This window comes from Monodon monoceros, unplaced genomic scaffold (assembly GCF_005190385.1).
Source record: "Monodon monoceros isolate NGI ecotype Baffin Bay Population unplaced genomic scaffold, NGI_Narwhal_1 Super_Scaffold_12, whole genome shotgun sequence".
Lineage (NCBI taxonomy): Eukaryota > Metazoa > Chordata > Mammalia > Artiodactyla > Monodontidae > Monodon > Monodon monoceros.
The window spans coordinates 48,582,574-48,600,134 of record NW_021703768.1 but is presented as its reverse complement, the minus strand read 5'-3'; the positions used below and the strand labels follow the sequence as shown (position 1 = coordinate 48,600,134).

The following is a 17,561-nucleotide window of genomic DNA, read 5'->3' as shown; positions in this document are numbered from 1 at the left end:
CGTTATATAAACCCCCATACCAATACAATTGACCTTGATTAGGGAGCTTCTCAAACTCTTCTAAGGAAGTCCCTCTAACAGCAGAAACAAATGAAAAAGTACCTTTGGGTAGTCTGGGAGTGGCCAAAAGAGGCCACAAACGTAAAACCAGACTACGTTTTTCAAACTGACATATTCTTTGTGGGACAGGTGTGAGACAGCTAGTAGATCGAGCCACTGAGTAAAAGCACTGCCTCTTCCAGGAGTCAGAAAAATATTTCCCAAGTAAAACACCACTGCCTTCATCCATTTATTCAACAAACTTTTTTTGAGAGTCAACTATGTGCAAAGGGCTTTATTGGGACTGTGAATATGAAAATATATACATATAGACATACACACATACAGTCTAATGGGGGAGACAAAAAATTCACATAGGAAACTATGATTAGGGTTACAAAGGAGAGAACCCTTTGCCAGGAGCTTTCTCTAAGCCAAGCTGACAATTAAGGCATGAATCAGGCAAAGAAGAGCATTCCAAGCAGAAAAAAAGAACATGGGCAAAGGCAGTGAAGGGCAAGGGAGAACAGTGTGCAAAAGGCACCTGAGGGACCAGGCTGGACCACGCTAGGCCTTGCACACCCATGAATTCTGTCCTCTGAACAAAGGGAAGCCACTGAAGGTTCTGCACAGGGAGAGCACAGGCAACATCATCCTGCCTGCAATACATATCATAAGAGCTGATCCTTGCCTGTCCAAAGTTCACAAGCTGATTATAACACTCTTAACAAATACATGAAGCCCACTCTTAACACATGTACACACATGAGAAGAGCACATACAAGAAAATGAAAAGCTCTGTGGTACATATTAGAAGTATACAAAGGCCATTAACAGGCCTTTCACTGGATAGTTATAAAAGAGTGTGGAGTAGGTCATCCAGGTCACATCAGCACAGCTTTCAAGGGCAATGATATATGAGATCACCCAAAAATAGAATTGAAAAAAATACACAACCAAAATTTCAGTTCATATTAAGTTCTTAAAATTTAACTTGAGGGGTTCCCTGGTGGCGCAGTGGTTGAGAGTCCGCCCGCCGATGCAGGGGACATGGGTTCATGCCCCGGTCTGGGAAGATCCCACATGCCGCGGAGCGGCTGGGCCCGTGAGCCATGGCCGCTGAGCCTGCACGTCCGGAGCCTGTGCTCTGCAACAAGAGAGGCCGCGACAGTGAGAGGCCCGCGCATCGCGATGAAGAGTGGCCCCCGCTCTCCGCAACTAGAGAAAGCCCTCGCACAGAAACAAAGACTCAACACAGCCAAAAATTAATTAATTAATTAATTTTTTTTAAGTGCTCCAATGAACTTGTTTAAAAAAAAAATTGAAGTATCAAATAAAAGGAAAAAGCAATCTCTTAATCACTCGAAGGTATTTAAAATTCAAAGTTATTTGCTTTGGTAACCCAAAAGTACTGTTCTACACAGGAATGCCCAAATTATTTTCTGAGTAGACGCCGGAACCATCTAATAAATAAACTGCTTTTTCAGAATAGTTTTTTGGCTGATGCTGATGCTGTTAACAAGTTCGAAGGAAAAAGTGCCCTCAAATAAGAAAAAGAAGAAAGAAACCTTACATGGTATTTGTATAAATGTACTGCTGGTAATAAAAGAAAGTCTCAAAAACCAACCTTCCTATCTTGTGGTCATATTCCTATTCAAAATACCTCCTAAGAGACAACTCAGATTTAGAAAATCAAACAGAAATTGGAACTTGGAGCTATTTTTTTTCAACTAAGAGAATTTCATACAGGTACACACAAATACTGACATATAATCTAAGCCTACCATTCATTCAAGGGACATTTCAATGTCTACTATACACACACTGCACTGACACTATTAATAGTTGGCTGTCCTGGATTTAAAATTTACCAGTATTTTTTTTCACTCTAGCAGATTTATCTTTCAACTCCAAAAAGGGACTTTTTATTTAAACACTCTGTGATTCTCACCCCAAAAAACAAGACTAGAAATATCTACTATACTAAACAATAGCAAACTCAAAATGACCCTATAACAGTATACGGCAGGGACTTCCCTGGTGGTCCAGTGGTTAAGACTCTGTGCTCCCAATGCAGGGGGGCCAAGTTCGATCCCTGGTCAGGGAACTAGATCCCGCATGCTGCAACTAAAAGCCCCGCATGCTGCAATGAAGATCCCGCGTGCCACAACTAAGACCCAGTACAGCCAAATAAATAAATATTAAAAAGTAAATAAATAAAGTTATTTAAAAGAACAGTATATAGCAGAATATTTTTACATTTATTTGTTAGCACTTCATATTCTGAGTTGTTTGATAGCCTAACTATTGCTCCCCTCTATAAAAGATGCTTAGAAATCTACAATCCTACACACTGCAATTTCTCATAAGAAACAATCCCTCATTTTCTCCAATTTTCACATTAAAGATGAGTTCCACAGCTGTGTTCTCAAGTTTGGAAAGGGCCATGAATCAGACAGGCCAGTGTCAGTCTTTACAACAGCCCCTTGCAGAATGTCAGAAGGTCTACCCACCCTCACTGAGGAAAAAACCAGAGTATACTTATGAACTTGATTTACTATTATATCTTTTTTAAAAACGGTATGACGGTTCTAGATTTCCTGGGTAAGGCTTATTGAAAGAGTCAAGACATAGAATTTTCTACATTAAATAATAAATTAGGCTTCTTGAAAGAGCCAGGTTCAAAGCTCAATTCTAAAAATTAAAAAGGCAAATCAAAAGTAAAGAGAAAACTAGTTGCTCCACAACTGTAAAGGATCAAAGAGGGGAACTGCAACTCAAGGAGTAAATTTTAAAAACTAGCCTTTTAGAGATGCAATAGCCAATCTATCCATAAAACCACCATAAGTTGGCCATTATACACTACATACATTACATTCTGAATTGTTACTATCTTTTTTTTTTTTGCTGTACGCGGGCCTCTCACTGTTGTGGCCTCTCCCGTTGCAGAGCACAGGCTCCGGACGCGCAGGCTCAGCAGCCATGGCTCACGGGCCCAGCCGCTCCGCGGCATGTGGGATCTTCCCGGACCGGGGCACGAACCCATGTCCCCTGCATCGGCAGGCGGACTCTCAACCACTGCGCCACCAGGGAAGCCCTGAATTGTTACTATCTTTAACAGGAAGAATGGGGGGGGGGGGAGAGTAAGTAAAAAATACAGTTTTTGTAACATTAAATAAGCAGCCCAGTGAAATATAAATTCCGGAAAAGGGAGGAGGAAAGGGACTCTCTATATCTGAACATGGCTACTTGAATTTTTTGTGCTTTTCTGGCCTTAACCCACCACCACTTAGCCCATCTTTACCACCATTCCTTCCCAAGACCCCAACACGCACGCATATGCACGCAGGCGCACAAACAGGCGTTCACACACAACACATACACACAGTTACAAGGTTTAAAAAATACAAACCATATCCTTATGTGTCAAAAAATAAACTTCATACAAGAGCACAAGAACTCTGAAGTCTCGTGATTTATCAAAATCAAAAGACAATGCCACTGCTAAGCTATGAGCTAATGCAAATTCAGACCTAATACATACATTGAATTTTGAATAAACTCAGTCACTGGCTCTTACATCACCAATTTTTTTTCTAACACATCTAAAATTATAAACTATGAAAATGAATTCTGGAAAATAAATGAGCATGAAAAATGATGGATGAAACTTACATTACTGTTGAAACAGAATTTTTTTTCTTTTTTTTTTTTTTTTGCGGTACGCGGGCCTCTCACTATTGTGGCCTCTCCCGTTGCGGAGCACAGGCTCCGGACGCGCAGGCTCAGCGGCCATGGCTCACAGGCCCAGCTGCTCCGCGGCATGTGGGATCTTCCCAGACCGGGGCACGAACCCACGTCCCCTGCATCGGCAGGCAGACTTTCAACCACTGCGCCACCAGGGAAGCCCTGAAACAGAATTTTTTTAAAAATCTGTCCATTTTAAAATAAAAGCATTATTTCACAAATTGTTAAAATGAATAAAGAGTTTCAAAAAAAAATTTTCTCCATTGCAATAGTTCTTATTGAAAGCAAAAATGCAATACTATCCAATACTCTGGAATTTCTTGCTATTTAATGAAACAGCTTAGACAAAATGCCTTTTTAATAAGTTGCTAAGAGAGATCCACAAAAACTGCAAAGAAACTGCTCTGACAAGTTCCAATAAGGAACATCATTTGAGCACTTTGCTTATAACAGCACTAGTCAAACTACCATCTGGGCTTTGGTTTTAATCAAGCTTATTAGTTAAACTGGAGCTGACATAATTTACATGACTAACCTAAATGAAATCTAAATTACATTAAGGATCCATAAGATAGTCACTTACCTACTACCATCCAGTAAATTATAATGTTCTAAGCATCATATTATAAATATATATATATGTGTGCACACACACACACACACACACACACCCCTATCTACAGAAACATACATAGATATATCAGTGGATCTATCTCCAAGCCACTTTTGGAAAATACACCTACCATAACCTCTAACTGCAGAAAGACACCACATGGTATAATTAATACACTGTGATATAGTTCAATGTACTCGGTACTCCATCCCCAAGACATTCTGATTATATTCCCTAATGAAATTTTTGTTTTCACTCTAAGAAACAAAAATATTCTTGGATCAGCAAGAGTAAGCTGCCCAACTTGCTCTTATCCAAATGGAAGCATCTCATTTTAAGATGTAAAAATTTAAATTAACTCTGAAACATCTGCCTTCTCTAAGCCATTAGACCAGCAAGTCACCTTTCAGTAAATCCCTCACCTTAAGCTTTATTTCAAAAAGTGAAGGCAGCAAAATTTGTCCAATAACTACCTTAAAGACAAAGTGAAAAAAAATCAATTTGATTCTATTCCTAGTTATTTTGGCCAATTATTTTGTTACCTTAAGAAGGGCATCACATCAATGCACTAGCTAAATATTATCCTGACATCCAACAGATCTAAGTACATTACACCACAATTCATCGAGTAAATGAATATCATCATCATCCCTGTTTCTATTCACATTCAGCGTGGTCCACTGTACACTGAAAATCATCCCTAACATACCCTCAGCTTTTTTATGTACCACTATGGAAAGAATATAAATACTGTTCTTTTTACCAAAGTTCCTTCCAAACATACTACAGATTCACACTGTGGCATTCTTTTCACTTCTTTCCAAAATTATACAAGAACAAATACAACATATTTTTCATTTTGAGTACAACTGATAATCAAGTAAATTCTTAAATTCACATGTGCATCCAGAAGTTTAAAACTCAGTTTGCAAATACACTCCACATAATACTGGCTCTAGGGTATACAGAATCTAGACCCAGATGCTGCTACTTCAACCAAAACCCACCTATACGCCCTACTAGAATAAATAGTAAGCTTTTTATTTGCTAAACATGTTCTTACAGCATTAACCAAACCTAAACACACACAACTGTGTTAGCAAAGAGAACACTGACAACTGTAAAAAAAAAAAGTACATGTGTTTTTTTTAAATGTCTAATGACACCTATAATTATATAAACCAATTCAGACTCTACAACTTCAACAGGAATGGCAATTTTAAAGATGCCCAAGGCATTTTAAATTAATCAGGCAAATCTCACACCTCTTGGTGCCACCACAAAACCAAAATTATTGAGCAGGATATATGTCTGACCTGATAAGGCAATTCTGAAATCTTTCTCCTATCTAAAATAGTTATCACAGTATGATGACTACTATCAAAAATCAATCCTTTCTTAAAAAATGCACATCCCACTTCGAAAAAGTAGAGGTAAGTAGAATATCATAACACAGAATATATACAAAAATTAGTTCTGTTTAATAACTGAAAAGTTTTTGACATTTGCCAAGCAGTCCCACAACATGCTGGCCCTATGCCATCATGGCCTAGTGCCAGCCTGATGGAGGGCCAGGCTAAAAATAGCAGCCAAGCAGCAGCTGGAACACACAGGTCCTTGTGACCTCAGCTTTATTTCCCTAAATCAAGGGAGGTTGAAGGGAAGGGGACAGTGGCTGGGAAAGAAAGGAATGGAACACAATCTCTTGGTTGGTATTTCCTACCTCTTCCGATTTCTTGCCTTTTTCCCTACCACTCTCTACTATTCCTCACTCCCCCACTCCATTCCCCCGTGTCCAAGAAAGGAAGGGAAAAAGCATGGGCATTAGAGAAGGAGGGAAAAGAAGAAAGATACTTGAGCTCTGAGGCAGGTTAGGTTCAGAGGCTCCCTTCACTCCTATCCTCAAGTCTCACTTGATTCTGCCATCATCACAAAGCAGCCATTGGTCATTTCAGTCCTCAGCTTTACCACTGTCTAGAGAAAATATAAGACAAAAATTACACAGGTGATAATTGTAGGAGAGAAGCAAAAGAGAACTAGAATATGGTGTCAGGAGTTCAAAATCCTAAGTGCTAAGGAAACTTGAAGAATGCTTTAAAAAAAAACAAAGTCTGGGGCTTCCCTGGTGGCGCAGTGGTTGAGAGTCCGCCTGCTGATGCAGGGGACACGGGTTCGTGCCCCGGTCCTGGAAGATCCCATATGCCGCGGGGCAGCTAGGCCCATGAGCCATGGCCACTGAGCCTGCGTGTCAGGAGCCTGTGCTCCACAATGGGAGAGGCCACAACAGCGAAAGGCCCGCGTACCGCAAAAAAAAAAAAAAAAAAAAAAACAAAGTCCGGGACTTCCCTGGAGGTCCAGTGGTTGGGACTCAGTGTTTCCACTGCTGAAGGCCCAGGTTCAATCCCACCGCATGGACAAAAAAAAATTAAAAATTAAAAAATTAAATTAAAAAACAAAGTCCTAAAGAAATAAGGTAAACTTATTTTTTTAAAAAGTCCTCTCTCACATACATCTGATTACAAACTTCTGGTATTTGTGTTTTAGCAGTTTATTTTACGACAAATATTTATTAAAATCATGACCATCTTCTTTGTAGAAATGAGTTAATATAAAGCAGTAGCAGGAACAAAGGTTCAACGTAACCAAATACTACAGTGCTACCTTCAACTTCTGCCAGCCTTTACCAAAAGACCAACAGTAACACCAGAAGAGGCTCCAGGCTCTGCCCTTTACAGTGAAATGATAAAATACCTATACTTCATTTATAAAAATACTGATCACCGTCAGCAAATATTTAACAGCTACAACATGGCACATGTAGCATTCTAAATTGTACTAACGTAATTAAGAGAATTTAAATCTTGCTTCTGTGGACTCATTCTATGTACTATCTTCTTACATTATTTTCCATAATACCTTCTAACCTTAGAGATCTGACACCAATTAACAATGAAAAATGCTTTAAGTAAACAGACTGTTAAATAACGTAGGACCAGGCAGTGAGTCACCTGAACGTGAAGCGCACTAATTCACTAAATGAGCTTCCAATTTATCTGATCAGCTTTTTCAGTTGGTAAGAGTTTAGATGTACTGACGGGTTCTACTGCATCCTTCCAATTACCTATCTCTTTCAAAGAAAATTAAATCTTTTTCTCAGCACAAGAAATAGTATAATTTTCAATCATAACATTCAAAAAGTTGTACAAGATAAATGTATATATGCGACATATATATTGCAATTAGATCTAACATGCAAGTTACTCCTCTTTCAAAAGTTAAAAATGTCTGATGAATGATCAAAATCACCACACACAACCATCTTCCAAAGCTGAAGTTCGTTCACAAAAAGGCACTTTTTTAAACTTTTTGTTTTATATTGGAGTATAACCGATTGACAATGTTGTGATAGTTTCAGGTGCACAGCAAAGCGACTCAGCCATAAATATACATATATCCATTTTCCCCCAGACTCCCCTTCCATCCAGGCTGCTACATAACATTGAGCAGAGTTCCCTATGCTATACAGTAGGTCCCACAAAAGGTATTTTTAAAGTGCAGTTTTTCAAATCAAATTTTTAAAATACATGTTAAAAATCATAGCTCTGATCACAATTTAAAATTCTGGCTGTGAAAAATTACCCTAAAAAGTACCAAGAGACTATAAACATGAAGATGAACTTTCTAGAATAGTTAACGATGACACATCACAAGTAATATTATTTAGAGGGTAAGAGTACCAGCCCAGAGAGGCTGTGTCTGGCTCCATAATTTACCACACTGTGTGACCTTGGGCAAAAGTTACTTGCGCTTTTTCCCTATGCTTCAGTTATCTCATCTGTGAAATGAAAATAATAAAAGTACCTAACTCATAGGGCCGTTAAGAAATATAAAGTACTTGGAGCAGTATCTGGCACATGGTTAGGTGCTCTGAAAGTGTTGACTGGAAATGCTGTTACAGCAGTATTAAGAGGCTCACTGTAAATCATGCTCAGTACAATAAAGAAAACCCCGAAATAATACAAGGTCTTTATAAAGAGATGTTAATAAAGCTTTAAGGCCACATCAATTACGTGAAAGAAGTGTACCTAAGGGTTATGTATATAGTACTAGTTACTAGCGATGAGGGTGGGGTGACACTGACAAACACTGAAAAATGTACAAAAACAGGTCAAACACAGACACTACTGAATAAGTTTTCATATACATACTACGTTCAGAATAGACAAATTTCTTACTGGGTATTGACTTCTATCGTCCTGTGTATGTAGTACTTTCAACTTTTAGTAAATTCTGTATTACAAGGAAGTATGCATACAGTCATGTGTACTCACACCAACTGTAACAGAGTTTCATACAGCTAGCAATCATAACTAACTTTTCCTGAACTTTAATCTCATCAGAGAACATCTCTACAGCTTCCAAATGTCTACAAATGTTTTATACTAGCATGTACTAAGCATGCCAGAATCACTGCTTAACTGAAGCCATTAGAATCTGGCCTGAAACTAAAATGTTATCTAGAAATACTTTTATAACATTCAATGAAATGTTAGCCAAATAATCTCTCCAACAGCATAGTCAATTTACATTCACTATATGCTTGTTCTGATTTCTGAGATTTTCTGAAGTTTACCAAACATTCCCAGCAAATTAGGAGGCAGCCTGAGTAGTGGAAAAACAGAGATTCCACGTTCAACTTTGCAATTTACTATGCCTCTCTGGACAAATTACTCAACGTGTCTGGGCCTCAGTTTTCTCATGAGCAAAATGGGAGAAGCTGGAATCGAGCTGTACAAATATTCAGAGCTCTACAGGTAGATAATAACTATCATGCAAGAGTATTGTGTAAAAACAGAATCTCATCCATTCGCATATTTAAGAAGAAACAGAAGAGTGCACCTGTACACAGAGGTCACTGAAATACGCTTGGGGTAGTGATACTCAAATGATACCTAGGTTCATCTGTCTCCTTTTCTCTCACTTGGGAACATCAAATTTGTTACAAATAAACACATAAATAAATATATGTAACATATGCTGACAAAAAACTAATTATCACTAAAGAATTCCACAAATATAAAACACTTAGCATACCCTTTTCCAACAGACTTCACTTACTATCAGCTGAAGGTCAATCTTTAAGTTCAAAATGAAAAGCAGCTTTTGCACTGCGTTCTCTCCAAAGTTTGCTTTGGCTACCTTTTCTAGATCAAAAAAATAAAGGAAGCATCCTATTTTTAAAGAATTGAAAACCATGTACAAAGGAAATTCTTAGCAGAACACACGGCACTGAAAGCAAAAAGTGGAAGGACACTCAGATTTTTCTAACAAATCTAACACACTTTATTTTTGAGACTCTGGCTAGGATTGGGAAACAAGTCTCTTTCCATGGGACAAGACTATGTAACATATTTCTCCAAATTACCACTTGGTACTGATTTCTCAGAAAGAGATGAGTCTTTCCATTCACTATAAGGAGGAAATAGCTCATGTTTTCTAATTTACAGTAATCCCCAAATATTTACATACATCAAAAAATTAATAAACCAAGAAAATTAGATTACATTTTTATTGCGAGAAAGCATGATTTTTCAAACTATATAATAGTAATCTGAAAGGTAACTGAAAATGGTTTTGTGGGCTCCATGTAGTTTATTACCATTTAAAAAATTGTTGCCTATAATCTGCTTTGTTTCTAAGATGTTTATACTTACCTATAATCTGCTTTCTCTTGTAGGATATTTGTCTTCTTAAATATAACAGGTGAAGGTCAACAGCAGTTCAAGTTTAATGATGGCCCCTATAAAAATTTCTAACACGAATGTGTCTTATCATATGTATACATAAGCTTCTTAAAATAAAGGTACCAAATTCATTTTGCATCACTGAAGAAAACCGATTTTCCAACACAAAAATATAAAGCATGTACGCATTTGGAATTAGTACAGGCCCGTTCGTATAACTTTTAAAAGGGACAGCTTTCTTAAACGAAAGCATCAGTCATTCCTTCATTGCCATCCTGTTCACTGAACATATTACTAGCTAAAATCACACACTCTTAAGTAAACTCTTAATATGATTCTTAGTAAAAAAAAGACATGCTGCCCTGCATCTTTGCAGACCAAACATTTCGAGTTGGAACTGATAGTAACTGATTACCCATTGTGAAAAGAAAAGAAGCCAAGGATAAACAGATAAACATCTTAACAGTTGGCCAGGACATACTTAAGACAACACTGACTTTAATTGTTCAATTAATTGCAATAATTGTTCTTTAGACAACACGTTCCACGGAATCCTGATGTTTTAAGAAGGAAAGGTATCCAAGTCTCTCATCTGCAAAAAGGATGAAACTCAATGCACAGTTAAAATAATGTGGGTGGCCTTTTCCTCCTCAATTCCAGGGTGTACTCAGAATCCAAGTGTGTAGGGCAGGAAATTAAAGACTGAAGCAAGAGTAGAAATATTTGCTTAATTCAAATCTGCAATTCCACCTTCCAGTATTGTTGAAATATTTTGGCTACGCAAAGTATTCTGTCTCCCAAACACTTTCGATTTCTTCATTGGACCAATACTAACCGCTGGAGAACCAAGTATCATAAAAAATTTCAAGACTGCTTCACCTAAAATTGAAACTCCCTCAGAACAATGCTGAGCACATCTGAGATGCTCAATACTTTCAAGAATCAATTGTAAGCAAATCAAACATCTCAACTCAGATAGAACCACAATAAAAAAACACATGCAACTAGTTTCAATTTTTTTTCCTCTTGTGTAATTTTTCATTAACCAAAAGACAGAACGAGCATAGGGCTCTGATTCAAATTTGTTCTATATCATTACCTTAATCTCAAAATTACATTCAATTAACTATATTATCATCAATAAACAAAACACCTAACTCTCAAAGTGCATTTAGAATCACATCTTTATATAATAATCTCTGGACTGTAAAGAAAATCAAAATACTCACAGGCCAACAAATTAGCCTTAAGTTAGCTGATTAAAATTTTAACCATCTTAAATCTAATAATGATCCCCTTCTACTGCTTTGTTACCCCCTAAATCATAAAATTTTAAGTAACAAATCTGAAAAGACCATGAGAATGTTTAACAAAGTATAAACAGAATTTCTCTCCCAAAAGTAACCAGAAAAAAACAAAAAAACCTAGCTCCTTCCTTATACAAAAGACTAGTTTCTAGTTTTGTTTAGACATTTCTTGCTTTTAAATGATTGTTTAGTCACAAATAAGGAAATGGTGTTTCAAAAAAAAAAACTGAGTGTACACCAGTTCTTCAGAAAGGGGACACACACACACACACACACACACCCCAAAACAAAAAAAATGTGTTAATTAAAAACACAAGGATAACTATCCTAAGGTTTCTTATTACAAAAGTATATGCTGCTAGTTTTAAGAAAAATCCAACCATAATAACAATGAAAATTAAAATTCCCCCCAAAACCTTGCCCATTCATTTGACTGCCCTCCTCCAAAGATACTCACTATTCACTGGTTGCTTGTGTACATTTTCCACATTTTTATACACCTATATGCAAGTCCATCTTTTTTGTTTTAAACAGAAATTGCAGCATACTACATGAACTGTTGAGTTGTCTTTATTTTTTTTCGCTTAAAATTTTCTCTTTTTTGTATTTTATTTTTTAACATCTTTATTGGAGTATAATTGCTCTACAATGGTGTGTTAGTTTCTGCTTTATAACAACGTGAATCAGCTATACATATACATATATCCCCATATCTCCTCCCTCTTGCGTCTCCCTCCCATCCTCTCTATCCCACCCCTCTAGGTGGACACAAAGCACGGAGCTGATCTCCCTGAGCTATGCGGCTGCTTCCCTCTAGCTATCTATTTTACATTTGGTAGTATACATAAGTCCATGTCACACTCTCACTTTGTCCCAGCTTACCCTTCCCCCTCCCCGTGTACTCAAGTCCATTCTCTACATCTGCGTCTTTATTCCTGTCCTGCCCCTAGGTTCTTCAGAACCTTTTTTTTTTTTAGATTCCATATATATGTGTTAGCATACCGTATTTTTCTCTTTTTGACTTACTTCACTCTGTATGACAGACTCTAGATCCATCCACCTCACTACAAATAACTCAATTTCGTTTCTTTTTATGACTGAGTAATATTCCATTGGATACATGTGCCACATCTTCTTTATCCATTCATCCGTCGATGGACACTTAGGTTGCTTCCATGTCCTGGCTATTGTAAATAGAACTGCAATGCACATTGTGGTACATGACTCTTTTTGAATTATGGCTTTCTCAGGGTATATGCCCAGTAGTGGGACTGCTGGGTCGAACGGTAGTTCTATTTTTAGTTTTTGAAGGAACGTCCATACTATTCTCCATAGTGGCTGTATCAATTTACATTCCCACCAACAGTGCAAGGGGGTTCCCTTTTCTCCACACCCTTTCCAGCATTTATTGTTTGTAGATTTTTTGATGATGGCCATTCTGACTGATGTGAGGTGATACCTCACTGTAGTTTTGATTTGCATTTTCCTAATAATTAGTGATGTTGAGCATCCTTTCATGTGTTTGTTGGCAATCTGTATATCTTCTTTGGAGAAATGTCTATTTAGGTCTTCTGCCCATTTTTGGATTGGGTTGTTTGTTTTTTTGGTATTGAGCTGCATGAGCTGCTTGTAAATTTTGGAGATTAATCCTGTCAGTTGCTTCATTTGCAAATATTTTCTCCCATTCTGAGGGTTGTCTTTTGGTCTTGTTTCTGGTTTCCTTTGCTGTACAGAAGCTTTTAAGTCTCATTAGGTCCCATTTGTTTATTTTTGTTTTTATTTCCATTTCTCTAGGAGGTGGGTCTAAAAGGATCTTGCTGTGATTTACGTCATAGAGTGTTCTGCCTGTTTTCCTCTAAGAGTCTGATAGTGTCTGGCCTTACATTTAGGTCTTTAATCCATTTTGAGTTTATTTTTCTGCATGGTGTTAGGAAATGTTCTAACTTCATTCTTTTACATGTAGCTGTCCAGTTTTCCAAGCACCACTTACTGAAGAGGCTGTCTTTTCTCCATTGCATATTCTTGCCTCCTTTATAAAAAATAAAGTGACCATATGTGCGTGGGTTTATCTCTGGGCTTTCTATCCTGTTCCATTGATCTATCTTTCTGTTTTTGTGCCAGTACCACACTGTCTTGATTACTGTAGCTTTGTAGTATAGAATTGACTTGTTTTTACATGAAATATGCTGGTCACCTCTTCTTGTCAGTACATAAAAATATACTTTGTTTTTTCATGGTTGCATAGTATTCCATTGAGTACTACTTAGCCACTTCTGATAGAAATTTAGCTTGATTCCAGCTTTTCAGTATTGCAAACCATACTGCAATAAGCATCACTCACCGTAATGAACATCACTGTGCACTAATATCAATATATCCATGGAATAAATTCCTAGAAATGACACAAAAAGATTGTGCCAAACATCAGGGGAGGCAGCATCCCATTCTCCCACCTCCTCAATCAATTCTGGGTAATGTCTACCTGTGTGCCAATGTGGTGGATGAAAATGGCATGTCATTTTTGTGTCTCTCTTAGTGAAAATAAATACATTTATTAATAATTTGCATTTCTTTCTGAAATGTGTTGTCCATTTTTCTACCAGGTTATTCATGTCTTTTTTTTCCCCGATTTTTAGGAATTATCTGCCAGCCTTTGGTCAAACATGTGGCAAATATTTGCCCCAGTTAGTTGCTTAACTTGGTTCATCATATTTTCAATCCTACAGAAACTTTTAGATTTTTTTAAATCAGGTAACTTATATCTGTCTCTTCCTTAACAATTCAAGTTTCAGGTCCCATTAGGGATTTGCCTGCTCTCTCCCAGGCAAAATTTTTGGGAAAATTTATGTGACTTCTAAATCATTACTGGAATGTTGTCAATAATATTTACATACAAGCACCTTCAGCAATAGCTCCCACCCCATGTATCATTAGTTAACAATAATAAGCCAACAACACTTCCTCCAAAACTTCCCATAATCAACTGATGAACAGCTCTGTACCAATTAAACATTGCTTACAGCTGCTACATCAAAGGTTTAATTTTTTTTCCTTTAAATTTCTTTTTCTTAAAATCTAGGAGTTGAAAAATAACTAAGCAAGTATGTGTAATTTCCAGGGAATCCCAATTTCTCAGTCCCTCAATCCTTAAATAATCTTCAACATTGTAAGTGTAAAATAAAGTCCAACAACTAGATTGTCTGTATTGTATCTATAATTTAGTCATCTCTACAAAAGTCAAAGAATACTTCCTGTACAAACAAACTTGTAATTTTGCAATAGCAGAAAATTGCTTATGATGCTATCAACAGAGTATTCTGTTCTTTTCCATTTCAGGTTATGAAGCGAAAGGGTTCTACCTCAAATCACAAAATTATAAAATAAGCTTCATGTTAGTTCCAATTCAAACCACCACTTAGAGCTAAATTAGATGGTTAATCTAGCCACTCTCTCTGTTCAAGAAAAAAAAATCTTGGTCATAAGTTTTCTATCTCAGTGCCAGCTGCCAGGCATTTAACAGCCTTCCATCTCTAAGCTGACTGGCACAACAAGTAATACAACTTGGAAGTTAAGGAAATTGGCAGAACTCAGAAGGGAAAAAAGAATATTTTCCACAATTTGTACAGCACTTGTTTAGCACGTATGTTAAGTGTTTCCAAAGGGGTGGTCAACTCTTCAAACTATATAAGAAGCATCTACTTCACATCAACCACTGCCAGCTCCATTCAGTGGCCTCCTTCTCCTCCCGGGACTATTCAGAAAGTTACTATTTTCTTTTACAACTCACCCCGGCCTCTTCACCAATGAAAGCAGGCAAAGCCCACGCTGTGTGTCTGTCTCCTAGAGAAGATTGCATCTTTTATTTATCGTCCCTTGGCTTTATTTTCACAGTGAATTCCTGGCTTAAATGCAATCAGCCAAGAAACCCTCCCTATGTGCTCTCCTGTCATTCCTCATTGCTTGCAAGCAGAGTCAAGCACAGAAGGGGGAAAAAAAAACCTCAGCATTGCCAGCCAAGCCATAAAAACTCACAAACTAGTTATACTGAGAAACCATAGATGTGCTTCAATCCATTTCAACCAGGCAGGAAACAAGGGGGGGGGGGGCGTAATAACTTGAAAGGCTGTTAATTAGATTTTTTTTAAAGAACGGATGGCCTCAGAAGTTAAACCCCCCTCTAGACATAAGAAAAGGGGTATCTAACCTAGAAAAGGCAACACTGGGGGCTGCCTTTACAAATAAATGACCATGCAGAAAATCACGTTTGCAGATTGCATCAGAATTCAAAGTAACCAGATAGAATTAAAACAAATACTTTAAGTCTCTCTTGGGTCCCCACCCAGCCCCCCACCCGACTCCCAAAGAGAAGGATAAAAGGAACTGACTACGGAAAGAAAAGATTAAATAAAAAATCAGAGGCAGTGATGCTTCCAAACCTCTCCCCATTCATTAGGAACCGTGCTCACCACCACAGTTTAAACAGACAGCAATATGAGAAGGGGGGGTTAGAAAATACGTCGTTTTGCAATCAGGAGAAAAATACGGGGAAAGGGGAGTTTCACTATAGCATTGTTCTTTTCCGTGCAGCTCAAAACATCCCCAGCGCTACAGCTGAAAAAAATATCTGACCAGAAAAACACACTGGAGGGTGGGGGGAGGGGGAGGACAGGGAAAGCTTTTAAAATTCGGTATTTGAGAAAACTCTCATGGTCTGTCAGAAAAAGAAGGGCTGTGCAGCTTTAAACCACAAGTCCTACTCTCGCCTTTGTCGAATATCTTCTACTTTACAAGCCCCGAAAAGAAATAAAGAGACTCTTTTGTTTGGTTTCCCCTTTTCGGAGGGTGACAGAAAACTGAAAGGGGCACAAATAAACCTGAAAATGAGAACAAAGTGCGGGGTCGTGCCCGGCTGCCAGGCGGTCGCGCAGGGAGGGACGCGGGAGCGGCCGCGGAGCCCCTCCGCCTCACGCTCCTGCAGCCGCCGGCCGAGAGCGCCAAGCCCGTCACCGCTCCCCACGGATCGCACAGAGCACGACCCCCGGTCCCCCGGGCGCAAACCGAACTCCGGCGGCAGGAGCCCCGGGCACGCCGCTGCCCCCCGGAACGGGAAAGAACCAGCCGCTCCCGGCCCTGCTCGCGCCCTTTAATTAGGGGGCGTCCTCGCGGGGAGAGGTCCCTCAGGATATGGGTCCAGCCCGCCGCGCGGCCCCGAGACGGAGAGGCGCGGAGGAAAGGACATTTAAATCCCGGGGCGGCCGGCGGAGCTCGCCCGGGCCAGTCCAGACGCCGCAGCGACCCCCGGAGCTCCGCGGCCGCCAGCCCGTCGAAGCCAGGAGAAAAGAGGCAGCTGAGTGGCATTAAAATGTATTTCCCTCCCTCAAATGGAAGGGGCGGGGGGTGAGAAGGGGGGGGAAGAGGAGAAAGAAAGACGAGCGAGCGACAGACAAGGGGAGAGAGGAGGGAGAGCGCAGAGCGCGGCCCGGCCGCCGTTTCGGCCCCGGCCGGCATTGTCTGTGCGGCCCGCGCTCCCTCCCCCGCCCCGCACGGCCCCGCCACAGACACCCTCCGCCGGAGTCCGGCCGTCAGCCCGTGCCTTTGTCCACATTCACCCCCCAAAACAGGCGAGCAGCCCTCCAGGACGTGCTCCCCGGAAGAAGGGCGGGGAACCGAGCGGGCCGGGGGCACCCGACACCCACCCCACGGACCCCGCGGAGGGGCGCGTCCTGCTGATTCATTTCCCCCTCGCGCTGGCCCGTCCGGGGAGACAGGGGGCGGGGAGGGCGGAGAGGAAATGGGCGCTCCGCTCTGGAGGACTATCCGGGACGGTGAGGGCACCGGGCGGGGTGCGGGCGCGCGCTGGGCTGAGGGGCTGCCGGGAGGGGAGGGGAGGGGAGGGGGCGGGCGCCCCCCCCCCGAGGGACTGACGAACGGACAGACGGCCCCGCGACTGCCCCGTGACTCACCGACTTGCAGGACGTTGTCGACGCAGCCGCTCTCCAGCAGCGCGATGCCCCGGCGGAAGGGCAGCCGTGTCTCGTCTCCGCCGTCCGCCGACCCGGCGGCCCCCGCCGACGGGGCCCCGGCCCCAGCGGCGGCGGCGGCGGCGGCGGC

At 40.2% G+C, this 17,561-nt stretch overlaps 1 protein-coding gene across 1 annotated transcript in view; it reads right to left on the bottom strand.

The window, feature by feature from the left end:
- The window catches only part of ZSWIM6 (zinc finger SWIM-type containing 6), a 205,475-nt gene that overhangs the window by 187,016 nt on the left and 898 nt on the right, over window positions 1–17,561 (bottom strand). The window contains exon 2 of the mRNA XM_029218417.1: window positions 17,414–17,561. This exon is cut by the window's right edge and continues 46 nt beyond it. Coding sequence (XP_029074250.1) covers window positions 17,414–17,561 — 148 coding nt within the window. The remainder of the gene's footprint in view (window positions 1–17,413) is intronic.